Raw genomic sequence first — 25,471 nt, 5'->3', positions numbered from 1 at the left:
TTCTTAATTGAGGGGAAAGAGCCGTGTGCCCCTAAAGGTTTGCTAAACTGATTAACTGACTTCAGGGGGTAGAATTGAATTTAAAACATGACCTCTGAGAGTAAATTACACATCAAGGAGCAAATGGCTCTGTAGTTGTAGCTTTCGTTCGGCCTCCTCTGACCAGATGATAGGAAGGTAGAGAGAACTGGTCGGTCGCTAAGTGGTCCTCAATCAGCTTTTTATCGACTCACAATGTAGTTGCTGCAGCGCATAATCAGTTTTTGTTTGTCTTTTACCACAAATTAATCTCGAAACATCAGTCAACATGACAAATTATTTAAAAGTCAGATAGATAATGGAGTTTTAAGAATCAGCTTGTCATATAATATATGCTAAAAGTGGCAGGGATGCCTTTGTAAAGATGCAGAGTTGAGGTTTATTGTTAATCCAAATATGTTGGTGTATTCTGTTAGTTAACGTATGCTAAACCCAGCTTTTAAACACTGCCAAGAGGCCATCAGCTATAGTGTAGAAGGCAATATATATATTTTACGGCTGATTGGCTCTGGTTGGAGTGACCCATTTGTACACTGTGTCATGAACAAAACATGACATTTACAAGAGTGCATGGATGCAGTATGATGTTCGTTACATAACATCTGTGGTGCCTCAGGGCACAGTGATGGTATAATGCATATACAGTTATACTGGCGTGCTCTGTTGGCTCTGTGGTTCTCTGCATCTTGCACGACATTTAGAGGCAGTGCTTTAAGACTGATCGAGGACTAGACACTGATACTGAGATTTAGAATTGAGCCAAAGTTATATTTAATGTGCTGCTGTCACATTTTTACAATTTTTACAATAAGCATAATAATGAATCAAAAATGATTATTACTCACTGACCCATCTTCCATTTGCACGTTAGGCCAAATGAGGACGAAACATCAAGACACAGCCCACACCCACATCAGCTTTGTTCTTTGTCCTCAAAGCCTGGACAACTGATGTTGATGGTTGATGTTTTTTGGGTGGTGGGGGCCGGGAGTGGGGACTGTGCTTTCATTAGACAGCACAATAATGAGAGGCAGAGACAGGAAATGTTAAAAGACAACAAGGGAATCTAGAACCAAATTAGGGACATTTACACAAACCACTGACTATGGGTTAAAAATTGTGTAGCAGTACTTAATTTTTTCTCTAAGTAAATCTTGCTTTCACAAATGGTTTCTGTTGAAATTGTTCAGGGGAGATTATGATCATTTTGGAGGCTGGCATTTGTTGTTTGTTATACTGACGGTTGCTTCTATTATTTTGTCCACCCCATTTATATCAGTGTGAGTGGACTAAATAAGAAAAACAAATTTCCCATTAAAGGGGTAGTGCACCCAAAAATGAAAATTCAGCCATTATCTACTCACCCATATGCCGATGGAGGCTCAGGTGAGGTTTTAGAGTCCTCACATCACTTGCGGAGATCAAAGGGGAGAGTGGGTAGCAACATAACTCCACCTAATGCAAGCTTATGGCGCCCCAGATTCAAGCGTGCACACGTGAACGCGGTACCCAGAGAGGCAGTTAGAGCTGCAGGCTACAATGAGGCTAAAAACAGAGCTCAAATGACGTTTTTCCAAACAACTTTTTATGTCAGGGGCTTCAGGACACTTGGATCACTACGGACGAGCAGTATGGAGATATTTTGTGGTTTCAATTATGTGTTTTTGGACGTTTGAATCTGGGGCGCCGTAAGCCTCCATTGTGTTGCTACCCCCTCTCCCCTTGGATCTCCAGAAGTGTTGTGAGGACTCTAAAACTTCACCTGAGCCTCCATTGGCATATGGGTGAGTAGATAATGGCTGAATTTTCATTTTTGGGTGCACTATCCCTTTAAGGAAGTATTTCTTTCAGGGCTGTTGTATGAGACTGCATAAGTTTTACCTTGGTGTACGTAATAAACTGGCAACAGAGTGTATAATAATATGACAGTCACAGAGTCATATTTTACATTTTGTTGATGTGTTTTACACTGTTGTATCGATACTTTACTTAACTGAAGAATGTGAGTACTTCTTCCACCACTGATGGTGTCCTGTGAGGCAAACTTGAAACAGTATCTTCGGCCAAAATCTCAGTATTTATCCGAAGTACCAGCTGTGAATGTCGGCTGATGAGTAACAGTGCGTTACCTCAGACACATTTGGCCATGGTACATTACCTCGGCCTCAAATGGCCAAGTTGATAAAGCAATGAGACACAAGGACAAAGTTTTCTTTACCCGATAAAAACACACTGTTTTTATGATGTTACAGTCATCTTTTTGTCACATAATGTACTGCAATCTTTGTACCACCATTCTATGGTGATGTGCATGTTTTATATTTTGTGTGTGGTTTAGAACAGTGGTTCCCAACTGGTGGGTTGCGGTCCAAAAGTGGGTCGCAGGTCCATTCTTAATGGACCAAAAGTGACTTATAAAAAAACACACTTTATTTTGAAGTACTGTGAATTTCCAACACAGAGCTTTTATTTTCCAGTGCTGTTTCCTGATGTAGAGTGAGTGACTAATGGACAGCTACAAAATTGAGGAAGGATCCTTAATTTTAAAGGATGCATGTTTGTTTTCCACAATTCTTAGTGCATAATTCGCTAGAATTAAAGACAGGGCCTCGTCAATGACATACACCTGAGCACTTGCTAGTCTTTTCCAGTGTGTGTTCACTGAATGCTATAGGAGGGAGTCTTGCCTAGCCTCTGTAGGACCCAACTTGGAAGGATCTGTCCTATCAGGGAAGCAACCTTGACTTTGAGAAGCACGTTAGAGACAGCAAACTAGCTTGATAACATGGCCAAACGCAAGTATGACGCTGAATGTATCAAACTGTGTGGACCTTGAACTGATGACTAAGGAGCAATCTGGAGCCTGTGGCTGGACCAGTTGGGAACCACTGGTTCAGAGCACATGTTTCTGTAAAACTGGTCATTTCTGCTCTAACTAATTTGGTTTTACATTGTCTTTGTTTTTCTTTATAGAAATATCATCAGTGCATGGCTGGGCTGCTCGCCCCACCCTATGGTGTGATGGAAAGCGGTTGTAGTGCCGACAGTAAGTATTACATTTACATTTCTGACTGGTTTAAACTCAGAAAATTACACATTTAATTCATAAGTTTGTTACAATTTTTTTGGTTGTTGTATTAACTTGATTTGAAATTATTATTTGAACATCAAATCAAACTTCTCATTATGAAGTAAATGTTGATTGCACAATGTAATAGCTATAGAAGAATGACACCATCAGCGTTTACACTGGTTCCCTGTAAGCTTTGTTCTCTGTCTGCTACTGTGTATGATCTCCAGGAAAAACAAAGACGCGATTTATAGGACAAAGGATGTGCATCAGAACAACCAAAACAAAAGGTTGCGCAAATGTTCAAATGTTGCAGCTGGTGCATAAAGTTTAATAGGATGTTTGGTAACAGTATTACATCATCAGAAACAGGTACAGCCGTCCATGTGGTTTACTTTAGGCTGCTTTTATATCAGTTCCTCAAAAATTCAAAGGTACAGATGAGAAAAAAAAAAAGGAAAATTAAATGTATTTCAAGGTTTGTTTGCAGATCGTCCTCAATGTAAGAATTTATCAAGATGAAAAACACTGTTTACAGTAAATGATGTCACTTTACTTTATAAATCTTCCCAGAAGTCTTTGATTTAGTTTGTGTAATGTGATTTCACAATTTTTAGATAGTTTTATGTAAGATAGATCAAACCATATTTTTTTTCTGTCTAACTCCATTACTGCCCGACCTGCCTTCATTATTTTGCGTTGTGATAAAGGCTGATAGTTTGATGTCTGCTTTTCTGTTGCTAGTTAACTTAATATTAACTTCGTTTTGCTCAAGCAGAGCACTTTAAAGTCACGCACCATAAGAATGACAAGCGGCAGTGAAAAAATCCAGAGTCTGTCGGCTTCCTGGCAGCTTGTTCACTGTATGCTGTAATGTATTTTTTAAAGAGATCATAAATGATGGGCACATTTTAAAGAAAATGCTTCTCTAGTTTGTGTTCTGATCAAATAGGATGTGATTGACTACTGTTGCCCTTTATGCTGCTTTTAAAAGTTAATGTGTCTGCTTTAGTATTCATCATCATGACGTGCTGTGGAGCAACACTGTAAGAGCTGAGGTTGGAGTATGTTTTCCAGTATACAGTACAGTACTTATGGGACTTACAGTTCGTACGCTATGCATGGATACACCAGAACAGAAATGACACGAGCATCAAGCAGCTGGAGGCTGATGCACTCTCCTGTACAGTGCATCCACAGCAGCTTAGTGGTTTTGCAACTGTAGTGGCGAAGTCGAATGAATTAAACATATTTTAAATAGTTTTCTTAGTAAGAACAGCGCAGCGTTTTTACAGCACTTAAGAGGTGGAGCTTTTAAAGTCAGCATTGTTTCATTCAGTCATGCATTCACTCTCTGAGCACCTCTTGAAGCACATGTGTTTTTCAACACTCAGCTGTGACATGCCAAAACTAAATTTGATCTTTCTCCAGCAAATTCAATTTTAGATTTTTGTGACTTATCTTGGACTCATCTCTCACATGCACACTGTTTACTGCATTTCTATCGATGTGATTAGATTTATGTGACACTTGAATGAGAGCCTTGATGTCACATGGACCAGCGTGGCAGCATCACAATAACGTGATGGACAGCTGTGGTAACTTCCCAAAAAACAAGAACAATAAACAAGCACAGATTCTATTCAGGCCCACAGTGTAAAAATAGAAATGCAGTCCAAGAGTGTGTAAGAGGATGAGAGTTTTCAAAACAGCCAATAATAGCGATGTATTGAATTATAAATTGAAGACTATATGGTAACCTACAGAGAATAATCAGCACCAAACAGATATGACTAGAGTCCGAATCAAGTAGGTTTTCTCAAACAACGAATTTGCTCTGATATTTTTGGCATATTTGACAAGACACTTAAATATAGGGTAGAAAAATTACAATAAACGTAAAAAAAATTACTAAAAAGATTTTTTAAAAAGATTTGTGCTCAATGTCGGGCCGTCAGTGACCAGCCCTGTTGACACTAGTCAGCTTTTTTTCAGCTGATTCAGCATGTTGAATCAACGCCAGAGATGGTGGAACTTGTTGGTGAATGAAATCACTCTGATTGGCAATTTAGCTCTGAGCACGAGAAGAGAAATGAGGAAACAAATGGCTAAAGTCAAGATGGTGTCAGAATAAAACAGTCTTATATTGGAAAATTTATATATTTTTTAGCTGTTGAGCTCTTTAGCAGATAAGGTTATGTGTTATTTTAACATCTGGTTGTGTTGTTAACATGCTATCTGGCTAACTAGGGTCATGAATCTGTCCTTTTGGTCTTCTGGTTTCCCTTTTTAACAATGAATACAGACTGCTGCCGCCGGCTGGTATCGAGAGTTATTTCCTCTCATGCAGGTGCAGAACGTACAGTACATGTTAGTTGGCTGTAGTCTTTGTGATGTGTTCAAGTGCAACATTTGTTTGAGACACAGGCAACAGTCGGCCTATGGTGCCACCAGTTCTTCAATGTTTGTTTAGTGTGTCTGGGCCTTTAGCTTCATCAGAAACATGTCTCCAGATAAATGATAACATTGTTCCATAACGGCTGGATGTGTAAATAACTGTTTACAGACAAGAAAGGACATAAAAGATAAAAAAAAAAAAAAAAGATAATGTGTGTACACCTTGTTTTTTCGCTGTCCCCCAGTGGCCAAAAAATGTAGTATTGCAGGTGTAACGTAAGTATTATTCTCAAGTTGAAAACTGAAGCTGACATAAAATTTCCATCATAAGAAAATGCAGCTCCTTGTCGTTGTTTTCCCAGATGACAAATGTAACTGATATTGTGATTCATAGGTATATTTTTGATTAAATTAAGGGCAACTAAAAAGAAAAGTAGTACTTATTACTGTAGTCTCTGTTGTCACCACTTTTCCTTCTTTGCTCAAACATTTCTAATGTTATCAAACCTTTACTAGCAACATTAATAACCTTGATTTTATTGCTGAATGTGTCGGGCCTCGTTTTAAAACAAACTGTCAGTTCGTAAAGATAGCAGCTGACCCTTTTCTTTATATTTGTATTACATTTCTTTCCCCAACTTTTCCCTGTTGAACATTGTTCGCCCAGTGGTTAGGTAGTTTAAAAGGCTAACACATGTTATGCAACATGAAGGTAACAATAGAAAAATCTTAACAGCAAAGAACGTTTGCAAAAATTACCAGGAACTTAAACCAGGCAGAAATGACACAGAACATTGTGAACAAAGTTGTATAGATCGAGATACAGATGAGTTTCATGCCTGGATGTATAGCCAGAAGCTTGATGTTACACTTCCAGCTATGTTCCACTTTCCATGAATTGTGTGGATTCTGTGGTATCAGCAGTGCAAGAGGCACATCTAAGAATAGCAGTTTTCCCCTGCAGATACAGTTGTGACTGAGCAGCTCTGACTGATTATACTGTTTGTCCTGCAGAGGAACTGTACAAGCTTAAAGCTCCTCTGAGGAATAACCACTGAGAGCACCCTACAAACCCTCTGCTGGACTGTCACATCTCCTCATTGATTTCCTTTTTGCTGCCCATGTACAGTAACAACAAGAGTGACAAGAGTCTAACAGCATCTTTATTTAAGGAGAAAAATAAATTAGAACAAAATTTTCAGTGAAGTTTTGTTAAGAAAAGAAATTTTCTGCCAAATCTAAAGCCTAAATTATGTACAATGTCAGGACAATAATTGAAAATGAGAAAGTCACTGAAAGGAAATTATATTAAATCAGTGACTGATAAAGTTATGGGTATTTTTCTGGTTCATAACAGTAACAGAAATAAATGGCATATTTGTGCAATTGGAGAAGCACAGAATAGATTTAAAAGGGCAATACAATACAAGACGATGATCTGACAATTAGAGATAGCTGATGTGAAGCAGGGCTGGGCAATAAATTAGTTTTAATTTGATATTGTGATATGATTGGATATTGCCATATATATTTAACGATATTGTAAGTGTTGTCAATTTCTTATTTTAAATGCTGCATTACAGTAAAATAATGTAATTTCTTGAACTCACTCAGCCTGGTCTAAAAGAAATACATGAAACAGACACAAGGTCACATTATGTAGTGGTGGAAATCAGACTGACATCATGAAAAGAATGCTAATGCAAAGTCAATGAAAATCTTTTGTCACGGTGGACACACAAAAACAGTATAAAGCTTGAGAAACTCAGACAGGTGAAAGAGGCATTGGGATGGGTCAAACAAATACTAACTTTCAACTTGGACAGCGCTTTTCATGCTGATGTTAAAACAAAAATCAACGTAGTTATGTGACATGTTAGACTTCACATAACCACACAATGTACTTTATAAAGGTACTTTACATAACTATACAAAGTACATAAGTTTATGTCACTTACATCTCATGCGTAGTTATTTTAAAAGAAGCCACAATCTTTTCCTAAACCTAACCAAGTCATTTTTTATTATCCAAACCAAATGTCGTTCTTCCTCTAAACCCAACCAAACTATGATCGTTTCACAACAAAACTGTGACCATTCATAATAGACTTTGCATTGACATTGTTTTTGTGTTCGTCCATTCATTCACTTTCCGTAACTGCTTATTCTGTTGACAGACAACCATTCACACTCACATTCACACCTACGGCCAATTCAGAGTCACCAGTTAACCTGCATGTCTTTGGACTGTGGGAGGAAGCCGGAGTACCTGGAGAAAACCCACACTGACAAGGGGAGAAGGAACCCCCAGGAACCTTCTTGTGCTAACCACTGCTCCACCGTGTTGCCTGTTTTCATGTTTCAATTTTAACACTTGCCATTTTGCATATTTTGTGAGACTGTGTCGACTTACCAGACTGTTCTAGCTGTTCTGTTATTTGCCTTTACCTACTTCCTCATGATATCCACGTTACTGATGATTATTTATCAAAATATTATTGTGCAAATATTTCGTGAAAGCACCAATAGTCAACCCTACAATATCTGAGCAATATCAATATCAAGATATCAAAAATACCCTGATGTACGATTTCCCCCACATCACCCAACCCTACTCTGAAGTTTCGAACAGCTGATCGTCAGAAGAATCTGATAGTTTTGCATTAAAACATAAGGAATGAGGACACTCTTGTTTTCAGCCACAACTCTGGGAATCTGGAATCTGCACAAAGCACATAAAGCATAGTTTAAGGATCATAAAGTCAACTGTCAACTATTTCTTTATTTTAAAGTCATATTTAATCTGATTATATAAACAATATTTTGTGGTTCTGTACCAACTTACTTTTAAATTCATTTTCAAGTGGACTTCACACATGAACAAACAGATGCAGCTTGTTGTGTACATTTTTGCTATAGGAAATCTGGCATGAATTACTCGATACTGTATGCTCTGTTTTTTTCCAACACTTGGACCTGCAGGTGCTCCGTACTGAACATTTCATCTGGGGTCAGTTAGAGAATAGGGCTCTTTTCTGAGTGATCTCTGTTTGTCACTTAATGATTATACTCTTTATTTTTGTTTCAGGAATGCCGGACAAAGAGAACATAAGCAACAACTCGTTTGTCTCAGTCTCCAAGCATCAGAATAAGGTAGTTTGCCTGGCACACATGAATTGTTTAAATTAATTATTATTAGTTTAAAAGACGTATATAGACTGAGAGGATGTTGGCTCATTGGGCGTGTTCCTGTCTCACAGGGAGTTATTGTACGTAAACATTTTGGCACTTAAACCTTTAGGCTATAACTCATTCTGTGCTGCTGTGTCGCCTGACGTAACAACATTCTCTCCCGCTACTCGCCTCTCCAACAGAGGATGGAAAGGAGTGTACCATGTGAAGTTTGTTTAAAGTTGGTCTATATATAAACAACGTGACTGGAGTTTTTGTCTCCACTCGTAACACTTCCTGTCCCACCTTTCTCCTGTTGTCGTTTCCTGACCGCTGGGCAGATAACGTGGCACTACGGCAGATTAATGCCGCCCTGTGCTTTGCTCCTACACACTGTTTAGTCACAACATGGAGACAAGATTGCTCTGTTATGTAAAAGCTTGTTTTTATGTAACAAACAGCTTTAGTTTACCTTAACACATATAAATAATAAGTATGAAAGCCCAGCCTCTTTGCGTACTGAGTGGACTAATTTTCTTGTAAATAAATGATGAACTTTAAAGCCCCCACATAAACGCACGAGTCACGCCGCTCTCTGAAGCATGCTGAATGCACTTTAAATGTCACAGCCCCCCCAGCCCACCCAGTGGCCCCAGTGGGGAAAAAAATAACAAACAGAAACACATTTGCATACAGTCATTCATAATATCTGTGTCCCATTTGAGCAATTGAACACATCAGTCAAGAGACTGGTAACAGACTGTTACTTTAACCGAGAAACAATACAGAAAGCCACAAGTTCAGTTAAAGCTGACCGCTAATGTCAGCTATGAGTTACACAGACATCCTGCGGCCCACAGTGAGAGAAAAACACTTGACTTGTCCGACATGTTGTTGTTCCCCTGATGTCTTTTATTGCCAATTACTGGACTGTTGTGTTCCACATCAACAAACCTTTCATTTCACCAGATTTTTGTGATGTTGAATTTTGTGTCATCAGAAGAGCCTCGGTGTCATTGTCGTCCGTGATGTGTTTTATTTCAACTCCTCTTATATTTGGTTTCATTTTATTTTGCAGAAGTCATTCATTGAAAGTCCAGCCAAATCCCACCTTAAATGCATTTCTCAGGTAGTAAACACGAACAACTTTGTGTACGAAGGGACCATTCATTACCTGTTTATGGAGCAGGCTCTCAGTAGGACTCTACTGTGCTGAGGTTTAACTTGAATCTGCTGTGCAGGTCCCCTCTGAGAAGATACTACGGGCGGGGAAGATTCTCCGTAATGCCATCCTCTCCAGGGCACCTCACATGATCAGGGACAGGAAGTACCATCTGAAGACGTACAGGTTAGTTGGCACCTTAATTTGTTTTTAGATTTCTGGATGATTACATCATTCAATTCAATTTAAAATACAATATTTGTTCCTCAAGAGGCAATGTGAGGCAAACAAAACACGATTCATTTACACACAATCTAAAAATACAAATATGGAAAGAATCTGACTGAAAATCCCAAATCAGATATTTTATTACACATCCCATTATTTATGTAAAATAACCAGCTGTAAGGTTATGGTGGAGAAACAGTGAAAAGTAGGGGAATACACACATATTTTGCCCAATAATTCAGGGTTCTGAAAAACTTTTGAAGACAAACTTGACAAAATTATATAACTGGGTGTTCCTTCAGATCAATTTTTATTTTTGTAATGTTCTAAGAGACGTATGTCACACATCAGAGGTATATGCTGCGGATTATGGATGCACGATATTGTCTTTTCTGCCATTATCCGATATGCCGATATATAACAACTTATTTGGCCAATAACCGACACTGATATCGATATATCCACTTTTTTCCCCACCTAATTTTAGTGATCATCAAGTCTCTTCTGTAGTGGAATTAACATCGTATCATGCATGCATACTCTTATCGTTATGGCCCAACAGCAGATGAAGACATGAATTAAAATGCTTTTCAGTGTATGAAATATTCAGTCACTGTGCAAAATAAGAAAAAGCATGGCAGTGCAGGAGCTAAGCCTATTACTTGCAGCTACATGCATGTTTCCCCCGGCCTGACCTGGCTGATGTGCTTCACATGGTTGGTGCCACAGCTTCCTTGGCTGTGTCGAGCTCAGACAGTAAACTGCAGGTTACAGCTGCAGAACAATCATCGTATTTATTCACACCACCAAACACAGGTTGAGTAAGTGACCATTTCTTTATCTTTCATCTGAACTGAATACACAGCTTTCGGCACATTATATATTGTCCCACGCCACAGCAGTCAAATCCTTTTGTCCTTCTGTTGTGAAACACCTGATGGCAACAATGTTGTTCCTACCTTTAGACACTAATGCTCAAAATACTCACACAGTGCCGCTCAGTGTACATATATGGTAAATACAATTCATGTCTGCTGAATAAAATAACATTCGGCTCTTACAGGCCGGTTCTAATAGCTCATTTTAAAGCCAATATCGGCCGATATGATATGATATGAGCATTCCTATTATGGATACTCTCTTGATTGCCAAGAAAACTACTTGGACCACACCCATCTTCGGACTTGGCCTTCATTTTGATCTTAGCTAGACACCTGCACAGTTGCAACACCTGAGAAAATGCTTGAAACAGCTTCTGTGTTAGTTCCTGGGTCACCAGGACCACACTTTGCTATGATGACACACACAAAGAAACACACATGATCACAAGTTGAAAACAATATCAGCTGCCGTGACATTGGCATGGCTGGTAATGATAACTGTGGACTGGAAGGATGCAAAGCCACTGACTGTAACTCAGTGGCTGCCAAGTTTGCAGCCGAAAATGGACACTTTTATACAGAGGTGGACTTGTGTTAAATTGTACCTAGGTGTTTAATAAAGTTAGATGGGTCGGTGTATCAAAACTGGGATAATATAATGGGGTTCTGCTCTGCTGCAGATGCCCCCTTCTGTTAATGTCTATTTTTTTAATCTGTTTATTTTATTAAATTTAATTTAATAGTTGTACTTAATAATTTATAATAATAATAACGATAATAATAATAATTTGATTTATTTTATGTTATTTTATTTTAGGGAGTATTCTGCTCTGTTAAAAACATACAATAAAATAAAATGAAATTACATAAAATAAAATAAGAAAAAAATACAAATGATAATGAACACACTAAAATGTAACATCTTGGTATTTATTTATGTTATTTAAACCCCTGCTTCTTTTATGACAATACCCTGTTTAGAAACGACAGAAACAAGAACAGGCAAATTCAATTGATGAAAACAGATGAAACATATTATAAATCCACTCAGCCTCGTATAAGATCTAATGTAGACCTTTCCTGTGTATTCCAGGCAGTGCTGCGTGGGGACAGAGTTGGTTGACTGGCAAATGCAGCAGAGCTCATGCGTCCACTCTCGTATTCAGGCCGTGGGCATGTGGCAGGTGCTGCTGGAAGAAGGTGTTCTCAACCATGGTGAGACTCTGTGTGATGTCTGTGTCTGCACCACATGTACACGCCAAGCACGTGTTAAATGAATTCAAGCCCTGCTGTCTGTGCCCGTGTTGTTGTGACGCAGTGGACCAGGAGCTGAGCTTCCAGGACAAGTACCTTTTCTACCGCTTCCTAGACGACGAGCAGGAGGACGCTCCTTTCCCCGGCGAGGAGGAGAGGAGGGAGAGCCAAGAGGAGCTGCAGGACACCTTGCTCCTGCTCTCTCAGATCGGACCTGACGCCCACATGAGGATGATTCTGAGGAAGCAGTAAAGCGATCACCTCCTCTAAAGCAGTATTAAATAAAGTGAATCAGTGTGATGGTGTTGTGATTTTGTTATATTGATATTGATATTTCCTGTTTTCCAGTCCGTCTGAAAGAACAGCAGATGATTTGGAGATCATTTATGAAGAGCTGCTCCACATAAAGGCGCTATCTCACCTGTCCACCACTGTGAGTGCAGGTTCTCTATCTTATGTGGCCATTTGAACCCTGTCGTCACTGTGCAGATGCTTCTGTCTCTTGTGGCAGTAAAAACCACACTCAGCGCCCCACACTCTTGCCACACTTAAAGGTCCTGTGTGCAGGATTTAGGGGCATCTATTAGCAGAATTTTCATCAGTGTATAATCACCTGAAACTAAGAAGTGTTGTGGTTTTTTACCGTAAGTTTGCAAGCTAAATGCTACACAATAGACCTTTAAGAGCAGAGTGCAGAAAAGCACATGCAAAAACCTGATCATCACATATTTATACATGTTTTAATACATGTTCTACAAGTGAAATCATCAGTGTGCTTTGCTGCGGGGATTAAGTCAAAACGAAAAACCAAGTTATGTGAGAGCTGCTGCAGACCGCATCCCTGTTTTTTATGGATTTTAACTCATATTCAGTTTTAGGAAAAATCTGTTTGACATCGGCAGGGAATTGACTAGCAGGAGAGTAAAACTTTGCATGATTGTACTTTATCCCCTGTTGCACTGGTAAGTAAAATGATTTATGTTTATATTGATCCTCCTGAGTTATACATCCATCTCCGCCCTGCAGGTAAAGAGAGAACTGGCGGGAGTGCTGATCTTTGAGTCTCATGCAAAGGCAGGAACCGTGTGTAAGTAATGCACAAAAAAAATAAGTGATGTGACAATTAAACGTGTAAATACATTACAGAGTCAGAATTAATCCTTTGTGTGTTTTCTCTGCCAGTGTTCAGTCAGGGGGAGGAGGGCACATCATGGTACATTATTTTGAAGGGCTCAGTCAATGTTGTCATCTATGGAAAAGTAGGTATTTCTTCAGATTATATCATTATGATGACTTGTTCTGGATGCTCTGATCAGTGGATTGATTTATTGGTCAATAGCTGATCAGTATATGTGTGTGTGGCAGGGCGTTGTGTGCACTCTTCATGAGGGAGACGACTTTGGAAAGCTCGCTCTTGTCAATGACGCCCCCCGTGCCGCCTCTATCATTTTGCGAGAGGACAACTGCCACTTCCTGAGAGTCGACAAAGAGGACTTCAACAGGATTCTGAGGGTGAGTTTAACAACTGTTGAACACCCTCTGATGCTTTCACAGTAACATTTAAAAGAAGCTATACCGCCCTCTGTTGGCAAAAAATCAGCAATGCAGCTCAGAAACTTATTCAGTGTGTCCTTTGAGATGATACTCCGGCCCTCTGCACACATTAGCTTAGTCATCTAAACATGAAATATGTTGGTAATGACTTGTACTTCAACTTAGTAATGGAAGGCAGATTTGGGGTTAATTGGCTGTGGATGCAAACTTGTGTGGAAAAAAGTCCATCTGGGAGTTCATGAATTTCCTGTTGAGGCTCAAAATAGAGCAGCAGAGATCTGACAGTGTGAACTTGGATGTGAAAGAATGTGATGCAAGGTCACTGATGTAAGGACATTAGGAACATAGCAACAATGATCATGAAAAAAATCCATTTTAAATTGCTTGAATAGATTGATTGATTTTCTTTATTTTTGTCATGCTCACAAAGTATCCAACCCACATGGACTAACAAGACACCAAATGTACATTACAGTGATATGTGCATAATTACAGGATATTTTACTGCTCAGTCTAAACAAAATGTTCTGCCTTCTCTCTCAAGCTTGCCAAATAAAATCTGCTAAAAAAATCCCTTCCTGAAGCACAGCTGACATTTTTCATAGTCAGGCAAAAAAAAGGACATATAAAAAAAGACATCCCTCATGTCCTCATGAATGATAGCAAAGCAAAAAAATGAATCTCATTCTCATTTTCATCACAACTCCTTTTTTCTCATTCAGTATATTTATGATTATTATTATTAGTGTTCTATAGTAAGAGCACATTTCAATAATTCATAAAGCAACAACTGTAAACAGAAACAGAAAAATAGATTTATTAATTTATGTGTTTATACAATATCCCACTCCCCAACCGCCCACACCTAACCTGAGGGAAACAGACATGTACGGAGGACACTATAAATGACACCTCATTTATGCAAACATGGATGAAGAACATACAACAAGATTTAACATGTCCACATGCGCCTACATACAGACATACACACTCACACTTCCACTCACAGGAAGCAATATTATAATACATATCTTAATAGTAATAACAGTTACAACTCTTCTAAATAAATCTTGCCTGTTGGCGCCGTCCAATGGAGACCACCCAATTCTAGAACATGGGGGTCCTGAACTCTTTAATATGGCTTAATATGGGAGTGTTTTCCCATAAGCTGAGACACATCTAACACTTCCCAAGCTGCACAACCAACAACAAAGCCACTAAACCAACTGAAAAAATACATTAACACAATCCACAAACTTCTTTTTTTCAAATGAAACTTTTAACCATTAACCAATAAACCCCTTGTAATGGCTAAGTCCTATACTGTAGCCACTACTGGCTGCTAATGCTAACTCGGCTACGTTAACTGTTTTGACGTGCACTCAAAGAAGGCGATGCAAGTCCTCCTTTAGAACTTAAAATAATCCGGTAATTTACTTTCCACAAAAGTTTCGGAAAATCCGTACAGCAGGCAGTAACGTCACATCCCACAACACAAAAATAATAACGCGGATTACTTCACAAAGTACAGTGAGCGCAATTGAAAACTATTTGCTTCCCCCAAATTAGCATGGCAAACCCATAGACTGTATAAAAATACCAAACCCTGTACATTTGTTTGAACCCGGTTAAATGGCCTGAGTTGACCCCACATCAGCAGCAGCCGCCTCGACACCACATACAGCCCCCTAGTGGTACGGAGGAACCATTTCAATGGGTAAATAATAAATGATAACTTAAATATGGCTCATACACCCCTTAACATACAGGGGGGGGGTGACATGCAGCAAGGGGCTGCAGGCTGTTGTGGCAAGGATATTGTCTTTTGTAGTTGCTCTACCTACTAAGCCACCAGGTGCCCCAGGACTTCTAAATTTTAGGGTTGCACTTTTGCACCAAATAGAAATACTCCAGTTGCATTATTTTATACACACTTCACCAAAATTCAGGCTGACAAATTTGTTATCTTTGGAAACTTGAACAATGTTTGGCTGCACAGAGTGACTTTGTAAAGCACTGACCTCCCCAGTGTGCCACTTCCTATTCAAGAGGTTAACCAGTCTGCTACCTCATGAGAGGTGTAATGTTGTGTGTCTGCAACAATAACACTGAGAAATAATACAGCGCCTTGTAAAAATGATAAGAAGTTATTATGTTTTTAATCTCTTTTTAAATAAATTCTCATTGCAAAGAAGTAAGCATCACCACCTGTAAGACTCACAAATAATATTTGGCATCACCTCATTGTCATGAACTTTGTTTAAGCCTCCTGCTGGCTGCTGTTAGCGTGGTTGTGTGCTGACTGTACACCGGACAAGCCGACTAATCTGCTCTGCTCAGTGACCAGAGCCCGATGTCATCATGCCACTGTCTCTACAGCAGGGAACATGACGGCGAGAGGAGTCAAACCTCTCTGCAATTTTTAGATGATTGTGTGATGGTGTAAATAGTGTGCTCAGTTTATGACGTGCTATTCTCGGTCAGTTGTGGAAGAGACAGCTCATATTAACTAAAACAGAAATAGGCTCAGATAGAACTACACACAACCTCCCAGAGTTGTAAACATCATTACAGCTGTTTCTTAGTCAGCGTGCACATTGTGTTGCTCAGACTCTGTATTAAAATTCATCTCATATGTGTGTTTGTGTTTGTGTGAAGGATGTGGAGGCCAACACGGTGCGTCTGAAGGAGCACGGTCAGGATGTCCTGGTGTTAGAGAAGAGCCTCGGTAGCAGTCGCACCTCCAACCATGGAGCTTCGTCCTCCAATTACAAGTAAATGTACACATAATCCACTGAACCTCACGTCACACAGGAAAGCTTTAAGTACAGTGTGTGCCCATGTGTGTGTGTGTCTGTAGTGCATCTTATGTAAAAATTATGATCCATTGAAATACTAATTTATAATTAGCAGGTGCGTCTTATAATGGTGTCACTTTGAGTTCCCCTATTTAGCATCCATTGTCTGACCGCTTATCCTCTTGGGGGTTGCGGGGGGGCTGGAGCCTATCCCAGCTGACATTGGGCGAGAGGCAGGATACACCCTGGACAGGTCACCAGACTATCACAGGTCTGACACATAGAGACAGACAACCATTCACACTCACATTCACACCTACAGACAATTTAGAGTCACCAGTTAACCTGCATGTCTTTGGACTGTGGGAGGAAGCTGGAGTACCCAGAGAAAACCCACACTGACATGGGGAGAACATGCAGGCTTTAGGCCCCCCCGTGACCTCTAACAGGATAAGCGGTTAGGGAAAAAGAATGAATGAGTTTTGGTCTTTTCTTTGGATTTATTGACAATAACGAAAAATATAGAGCATCACCAGTCTTATCCTTAAAAGCACTGAAAGTATCTGGTGAATACTGGACTCAGTCAGTGTGACCAGCAGATGGAAATGGCTCCCCGACTGTGCGGGCACGATCCTGTGCACTGCAGCCAGGGAGACTTATCTTAGTAGAGGCATCTGTCACTGTGCCACGGTCGCTGTAATATTGAGAGACACATTAATGGTAATGATGGCCTCAGCTCCTAGGGGAAAAGAAGGCCTGGCAAGTCACAATTACTTGCTCGGGGTCGCCCTCTAATCAACTCAGCTCCTCACACATGAGAGTGTAAAGACTGCGGGGAAGACACAACATGTCTCGTGCAGCTCCCTCTTGTGATGCTGTTATCAAGTAATGAAAACAACCGAGGCTGGATTGTGTTGATTCCCCTTCACTGAGAAGATGCCCCTACATTTTTATTTTGGCTTCTCTGACAGCTCTTAGCCCAGACTCCCCTTAATCTTCAGCCGGGCCAAGAACCCTGTGATTGTAAATAGGATTGTTATCAAATGAAGCAATCACAGACACACGTTGGAGTAAGACAAATCAGTCGAGGGCCAAAGAGGTGTCATGGAGCATTAAGAGCCAGTGTTTCTTGATTAGTGAAGGGTGTGTTTTATCCCGTGTTGCTTCAGATACAAGGTAATGTCGGGGACCCCGGAGAAGATTTTGGAGCACCTACTCGAAATGATGCGCTTGGATTCTCAATTCACAGAGTCAGGTACTGCTCAGCATGCCACATTTAGCGTGTCACATTAGTGCCATCTAATACAATCTATCAGTATGATGATCATTTACTGTGAAGGGTTTTCTTCTGTGCAGTATTCTCTCTGGCTCCGAGTTTCTCTCCCCAGTCCTCTGCCTGCTGCTCTGCACTGACCTGTTTGTTCTCATCTATAATTAGCCACACGTCACAGAGCTGATCTAATTACTCTCGCTTGTGTGGATACATATGGTTTTCATTTTCCTGCAGAGGTGAAAGAGACAGCGCCACGCAGGATCAAGGCCTTGTGGCTCCGGATGCTCTTTGATCTGCTCTTACGCAGGTGTTTGACATAACCATCTTTTTTTAATTACAGACTCAGCCTTAGATGACTTTGTGCTCATGCACTGTGTCTTCATCCCGAACAATCAGCTATGTCCGGTGTTGATGGCGCAATATCCTTTCAGCACGATGTTACGTAATGTGGTTAAATGTGAAACTGAGCTGGAAAAAAAACCCTCTTCCTACTCTGCTCTGCTGAGATTGTTTTGATCTTTAACTGCTGTGCACCTACCATGCCCAGGCCTCGCAGGGCTCTGAGCAGGAGAAGCTGGACTACACATTTAACAACAAGCGCAGGGTGATCCGCCTGGTGATGCAGTGGGCTGCTGTACATGGAGATCACCTGCAGGAGGAGGACGTCTCTGTGGCCTTCATAGAGGTCAGTCTATTAGGGTTTTCTTGATACCAAAAGATTTATATATCAGTACAATACTAGAAAAAAAAAAACGTGATACCAAATACCTCCTCTGATACAACGCCAAAAAGAAAAATAAGTCTTCTCTTTTTTCTTATTAACAACTTGCACACAGTGCTGCCACAGAAAATGTCACTGAACACACACATGGTGGGTTTGTTACTAAAGAGATCGTCATAACAGCAACAGGATGAGAATGCGGTTGATTTTCTTCCCCGTTGTTTCATCTGTGCAGCCTAAATGGACACCTGCCAACCAATCAGATTAAAGAATTATCAGTGATAAAAACTGATTTATTTCAGGATTGGTTTGGGGATTCAGAATATGAATAACTCTTATTAAATGTTACATCATGATATAATGTTTGCAGAGTTATGTTGATTGTTATTGCAGTTTATACTTATGGCCTGCCCTGAACAATAAGGCGGGGCGATGACTATTAACTGCATTTTCAGTTGTTCAGTGTCTATGATATGAATATGTTACTTTTTGTTTACTAAATGCTTATTTATATTTAGAGCTTGTTTTGCTTTGCAGGAGTTTCTCATGGCGGTATCTCATGATGCCAAAGCGATTCCAGCCCTCAGGGATCAACTAACAGAACTGGAGAGAAGTGTAAAGCGAAAGTAAGTGAATGAATAAAGGAATCTTAATCCTAAAGTTGATCATCTGTATTTATCATTTTGTAACCACCATGGATTTAAATAGCCTGGTAAGACCATCCTGGTGACCTTAGCTCAGAATTCTGTATCAGTCTGGCCCCGGGGTCGCCCCAAACACGTTCAGTGGGTGGGAGTAGTCACCTTGACAGACAAGGACCTTCAGCCAATCAGTGCAACAAAACACCAGGAAATATCTTCATGACCAGAGGAGCCAGCTGATAAATCAAGGACTTGCCAAATCCAATCGGAAGAAAGGCGAAAACTTCGTTTACTCTGAGAAACTTAGCGAGTGTATACTCTTGCATGTTCTTGTTTAACTGTTGTTATTGACTCAAGTTCTTCAATTACTTTACTTATTGCTGTGTTTACTCTACTAGGGAGCAGGTGCCGCCATTACTGTTCTGCAAGCTGCGGCCTGCATTTTACATCCTCAACTACAACACAGTCCTTGATTGGCTGCTAATGTTGTCAGCTATGATGCCATTCCTTGATTGGCCACAATTGGTTTTTAATTTCTGGAAATTGTTTAGGGTGGCAGCAGGGCCAGAGTGATACAGAGAGCAAAACCATAGACTGTAAATAAAAATGGATGACGCGTCTCCACTTACCCCCACCATACAAAAGGGAAGCTAAAATATCATGGATACGGCTGGTGCCATCTTGCTCAGGGGACGTCATTTGGAGCCAGAGTGTGTGCAGTAGCGATCTCTGCCCCGAGCAACGCCACTGAGTGCAAACCCACCGATTGGCTCACATAATTGACAATTATGTTGTTGATGACGTTTCTCGGTCATCCAGGTCATGATAATCTGTGCTATATTGTGCTATATTGTAGGCACCTGGACTTGCTTGAGTTTCTTGAAGCTGTTTCGCCTCTCATCCAAGAGGCTACCTTAGTTCTGACTTTTGGGCTCTTGGATGAGAGGCGAAACAGCTTCAAGAAACTCAAGCAAGTCCAGTTACCTGCAAAACAGCACAGCTCACGTCATTTGGATGATGTCACCAGGCTAGAATTTCAAAGGAACAGTCAGGATGCTTTATTGTTGCTTATTTTTTCATGTTGTAGCTCTGAAGATGCCAGAGTCTCACAGAAAAAGGTAAGATACTGAATCTTTCCCTTTCAGGTACAAATGTATGTGCAGATTAAAATGTGTTGTGAAAAACTGTCATGATGCCTGAATCTGTTAAACTTTGCTACAGCACAAAGTCCTGCTGCGGCAGTTCAGTATGGGAGATGACAAGCTTCAGAAGCGTCAGCCCATCAAGGGTAACGATGAAAGTGAGTAACAGATATGTATCATACAAGGTTTGTCCCAGACTATGGATCATAATTGTTGCTGCCAGTGTTATATCTGTTACTTGAAACTTCTATTTAGTGTGTTTACCTCATTAGTTTGTCATTAGGCAAACATCCACGCCTGTTTGGTTTGAGTTTGGTGGCTGCCTGCTTCTGTTTACTATTTAAAACTACACACCCAGCTCTATTGGCAGAAGGGATTTCCTTAGTTAATGTCGATTATATTTCTGAGCAAGAGGAAATGAGTCATTGGTTATCTTACCTTCCTCTGCATGGTAATAGAAAGAAAATAGTTCCTAAATGAAACTGCTCACAACAAGGTCTGTGGATTATCTTTGGTAACCAGGTCATGATTTCTGGAAAGAGACATTGCTGTTGAGTTATTCAGATGTATTTCTTGGTGCTTTGATCAACACAAGCCAAGTGCCATCTAGTTCCATTATATTTGAGAGAACGCAGACATCTCTACAGCCAATATCTCCACCATTCGGCAACTCACAACAACATGATCTAGATTGATAGAAAGCACTACAGTTAAGAGGAAAAATATGTAGTTTTGATTTTGGAGTGAACTGTCCCATTAACCTAGTGAATCCTAATCTTTTTGGTTCATGACCTCTTAAGATGAGGCAATGTGTGTTGTTTTATTTTGGTCGAACTGTCCAGGCTCCAGCAATATTATAATTATGGTTAACTTTTAATCTTGTGAATCATCCCATGTCCCTTAGGATTTACCCAGTGACCCTAAAACTACTGCATTAAACCAACTGCTTCAACACTCCTTCTTTCCGTCTTGCTGACATTCCCATATTTGCTCTGATTCATGCCTCCAGTTCTGCTCAAAGTCTACTGCTGTGACCACACCTACACAACGATCCGTGTCCCAGTGGCCGCCTCAGTCAGGGAGGTCATCAGTGCTGTGGCCGACAAGCTGGGGTCGGCGGAGGACCTGCTCCTGGTCAACCTCAGTTCGGCAAGAGGTGAGAGCGGCGGCAGCTACGTGTTAATCAAATTATTGGAGCTGACACAAGGGAGAGCCCGAGCAGGATGATATACTAATGAGTCCCCGGCTGATTTAGTGGGAAATTAGCTTCCTTTCGCAGGCTGCGAATGGCCGTGACAGTAGGTGCTAAAGAATGGCCTTTAAAGCAGCTTGAGAAAACCCTGAGCTCAGTTTTTGTCATGACATTCAGCACAAGGCTGTTGGTGTTTGTGGCTGCTCTGTACTGGAGCGATGTTCCATTGTTGTCTGCCAGAAAGCGCTAATGCAGCTCTTACTGGTCCACACTTGACCTCGCACTTTCCTTATCGAAGGCAAGTAAACAGATACAGAGCTGAAGCTGCTCTCTTGGTAAATGGTAAAAGTATGTCAAGCCACTGTGGTGATTTCAATGTCTAAAGTCAAGAAAACTGTCCTGCCGACAGATTTGAGGGTGTAGGTTTTAAGGAATGTGCCATCAGTAGACTATAAGTTGTACAGTAGGTACGTGATGTCAACATATTGACCCAGGGAAACATTGAACATTTGACTGAGGGAAAGACATTGCTGGGAACCTAAAACCCCTTAAGAGATCTCCTTAATTAGTGACATTAACCCTTTGAAAAGCAAATGGCCTTGATTTCTTTCAAAAACCTGGGAAGAAGACTGAGCAAGGAAAGAGGAAATTACCCTAAAAATTTGTAAGAAATTGGTAAAAGGAGAAAATTCAAAATGTGAAAATTAGTAGGGTAACAAAGGAAAGAAAGTTAATGACAAACAAACAAACAAAATAAACAAACAAGGACATGACCTGGACAAGTGCTTAGAAATTATATTAAAGCTGCCCTGTGGAGTTTCTACATATAAACCAATGTCCGTTACATTACAGCCACTGCCAAATGAGTTATTAGGATTATCATTGAACGCATCTCCACCACACAACGGTCTCTGGTTTGCTTAGAAGCGCTATTGCCTCTCAGGAGCGACATTCCCGCGCTGTTGCATAGGAAACGACACATTTGACGTAGAGTTCAAAGAGCGCATGGAGACGAAGAGGCTAGCAGAGTAGCTACTTTGTAACATAATTTTAAATATGTAATAATAATAATAATTCTTGATATAGTATTTCTCTAGTTTTTAAATTAAAAAAAAATTCTCAATCCATTATTTTTTGGCACTCTGTGTGACATTTCTTACCATGTTGCTCATTCTCTTTTTTCCCATGTTGGTTAAAATACTTGCGAAATGCATCTGTAAGCAGCACAAGAAAAGTGGTGTCGCTCCAGGTTTCAAAGGTTAAGAGGATATTAAGCAGGGGAATGTAGGACCCTGGGAAAATCTCTGATCTTGTGATGGTGCTAGAATTTAGGTTTATTTTAAATTTAGAATGTTAAATTGTCTATAAAATATACATTGTAATGTGATGTAATTTCAGATAACGTCCACATTAATTTTTGGCCTGCAGCCCTCCGTCCTAATTAATTTTTTAACCTTTTTGGGAGGAATTTATGCACATCAAGCAGCTAGATGAAAAGTTAAGATATCAACAAAGTTCTTACAATTCATCCTAATATTGATATAAATGTCTGTATAAGTTTCATGGTAGTCCATAAAGAAGTTGTTGAGGCATGTCACTAATAAACAGATAGGTCAACCTCATTGTGGCGCTAGAGAAAAAGTCAATAGATTACCAAAGTCTTTAGGTTTCATCCTCTGGGAACCATGAATGAATGTACAAAATTTGGTAACCCATAACACAGTTGCTTTATAAAGAGATCAAATGTTACATTAAGCTGAGAGTGTGCAACATTTTCCATTAAATAGCAATTAGAAATTTACATTTTTTTTAACCCTCGTGTGTTATGTTTTTTGTTCTGTAGAGAAAGTCATCTTCAAGCCCAACGATGTTTCAGTGTTCTCCACTCTCAGCATAAATGGACGCCTGTTTGCCTGCCGGAGGGATCAGCTGGATTCTTTGGTGGGTTAATCTCTAATTACACAGCACATTGTTATCATATAAAAGAGGGCTCACTGAAGCCCTGTGCATAGCTGTACATCTCTGAGACCCACTTTTTTCACATTATATACTGCAATTGTTAATGCTTTTAGAATCCGGCTAAGTTTTAGCAACTCAACAGATTTATTTATATGTATACATGGGAATGTCCTTATTGTGTGTATTTATTGTAAAATCAAACAACAGTATTTACTCTTATAAGTAGCTCAACTGCCATCTTGTCTTTTCTTTTTTTCTTTTGGCATGTGTTTATGGCACAGGAAAACACATGCCTTTGGTGGTCTTTGCATATATATTTTTAAATTGCAAAACAAGAGTTCCTGGCATCACTTGCAGAATTAAATATAATAAATTGCACTTAAGGGAGTGGACATTTCTTCAGGTTTCAAAATAAAAATCCCTGAAATATAAAAGGCTGTCTCTTGTTTTCTAGACCCCCTTACCCGAGCAGGAGTGTTCTTCTACGGGGTTGTTGGCCAGCTTTGAGCTGATGAGCTCTAAGGATGTGGCTTACCACATGACTTCCTATGACTGGGAGCTTTTTCACTGTGTACATGAGGTATGACTGTGAGACCAGGTGCCATCAGCAGAGCTGGTTCAGTATACCTGGCCTGTTTGAATGTTAAACATGACTTAAAGTGAATTTGGTTTGGTTAACTTTGATTTGATCCACTATTTTGTGTTTGTGTCTAATAGCTTGAACTTGTCTACCACACATTTGGGAGGCAAAACTTCAAGAAAACCACCGTGAACCTAGACCTGTTCCTGAGGAGGTTTAATGAAATCCAGTTTTGGGTGATCACAGAGATGTGTCTGTGTACTCAGCTCAGCAAGAGGGTGCAGCTTCTCAAGAAATTCATCAAGATAGCTGCCCAGTAAGTGAACGTTGTTTCACTATCGGTTCTGCTTTTCTTTGACTCAGCGTGCAGTTTTGTTTATTCACTACTCTAAAATACCTTTTCATGTTTTCTGTCAAAGCTGCAAGGAGTACAAGAATCTGAACGCCTTCTTCGCTATCATCATGGGACTGAGTAACCCAGCAGTATGCAGATTGACTCAGACCTGGGAGGTAGGTATCTGTCTGTGTCAGTGGTGTGGTCAAGACCACCTAAACCGAGACCAAGTCATGACCAAGACCAGTGTGTATTGAGACTGAGACAAGACCAAGACTTTGAGGGGTTTGAGACCAAGTCAAGACCAAGACCAGACCAGTCCCACACTACATGGCACATACAGACAATAAATAAAGATTCCTTTTATGTAGTCACATTTCATTACTGAGGATTTGGCTGGCATTTCCCCCCAGACAACCACAACTTCTTCTTTTGTCTCCTGTGTTCACTTTCTTGGAGTGCGTGTGAAGGGAAAATTCAAATTAGAAATGAGTCAAGTTATTGTTTGCATTTGAAGCGTGAAGTTTTACATCCAATCACAGTAATGCCGTTAACAAATAAATCAGACAATGTACAGGCAGTTTGTTATTCTGATAAACTTCTGGTTAACTTTAAGTGTTGTCTTTTTTAACAGAAACTTCCCAGCAAATTCAAGAAGTTCTACGGGGAATTTGAAAACTTCATGGTAAGTTGACAGTACTCATTTCGTTCATCAGAGCCTCTCCATCTTGAAGTCAGAGTGTTTTCTGTCCAAAACCAACAATTCTTGCACTGTCAGCTAGTCAAGTGTGGGTTTAGCTGCATCATCCTCTGCTGGCGCCGTGATGGATTTGTTTCACACAGTGACGGCAGATCTCAGAACAGTGTGATTGTTTCCACAGGACCCGTCCAGGAACCACCGGGCGTACCGACTGACAGTTGCCAAGCTGGAGCCTCCCATCATTCCCTTCATGCCGCTGCTGATCAAAGGTCAGTGTCATTCATTTAATGGCTGTTTATTTTTAATGTAACATCATTTTACGACGCAGTTGTTCTGTTGTAGCATTGCTTCTCCAACAGATTTAACCATCTCAAC

The 25,471-nt window shown here is 40.2% G+C and overlaps 1 protein-coding gene across 4 annotated transcripts in view; it reads left to right on the top strand.

Moving 5' to 3' along the window:
• The window catches only part of rapgef4a (Rap guanine nucleotide exchange factor 4a), a 59,817-nt gene that overhangs the window by 32,241 nt on the left and 2,105 nt on the right, over window positions 1-25,471 (top strand). For 2 of the 4 annotated variants that reach the window (XM_050049375.1, XM_050049378.1), the window contains 24 exons: window positions 3,013-3,085; window positions 8,595-8,659; window positions 9,756-9,806; window positions 9,919-10,025; window positions 12,042-12,163; window positions 12,267-12,450; window positions 12,551-12,635; window positions 13,229-13,289; window positions 13,385-13,461; window positions 13,568-13,714; window positions 16,415-16,530; window positions 17,724-17,809; window positions 18,168-18,246; window positions 18,362-18,512; window positions 19,086-19,174; window positions 20,277-20,307; window positions 20,411-20,489; window positions 21,341-21,487; window positions 23,367-23,464; window positions 23,937-24,062; window positions 24,200-24,378; window positions 24,482-24,572; window positions 25,031-25,081; window positions 25,278-25,365. In XM_050049375.1, coding sequence (XP_049905332.1) covers window positions 3,013-3,085; window positions 8,595-8,659; window positions 9,756-9,806; window positions 9,919-10,025; window positions 12,042-12,163; window positions 12,267-12,450; window positions 12,551-12,635; window positions 13,229-13,289; window positions 13,385-13,461; window positions 13,568-13,714; window positions 16,415-16,530; window positions 17,724-17,809; window positions 18,168-18,246; window positions 18,362-18,512; window positions 19,086-19,174; window positions 20,277-20,307; window positions 20,411-20,489; window positions 21,341-21,487; window positions 23,367-23,464; window positions 23,937-24,062; window positions 24,200-24,378; window positions 24,482-24,572; window positions 25,031-25,081; window positions 25,278-25,365 — 2,383 coding nt within the window. The remainder of the gene's footprint in view (window positions 1-3,012; window positions 3,086-8,594; window positions 8,660-9,755; window positions 9,807-9,918; window positions 10,026-12,041; window positions 12,164-12,266; window positions 12,451-12,550; window positions 12,636-13,228; window positions 13,290-13,384; window positions 13,462-13,567; window positions 13,715-16,414; window positions 16,531-17,723; window positions 17,810-18,167; window positions 18,247-18,361; window positions 18,513-19,085; window positions 19,175-20,276; window positions 20,308-20,410; window positions 20,490-21,340; window positions 21,488-23,366; window positions 23,465-23,936; window positions 24,063-24,199; window positions 24,379-24,481; window positions 24,573-25,030; window positions 25,082-25,277; window positions 25,366-25,471) is intronic. The other 2 variants (XM_050049376.1, XM_050049377.1) reach the window with 2 other exon arrangements.

The sequence above is a fragment of the Epinephelus moara genome, chromosome 7 (assembly GCF_006386435.1).
Source record: "Epinephelus moara isolate mb chromosome 7, YSFRI_EMoa_1.0, whole genome shotgun sequence".
Lineage (NCBI taxonomy): Eukaryota > Metazoa > Chordata > Actinopteri > Perciformes > Serranidae > Epinephelus > Epinephelus moara.
This window is presented reverse-complemented; position numbering and strand designations above follow the sequence as displayed.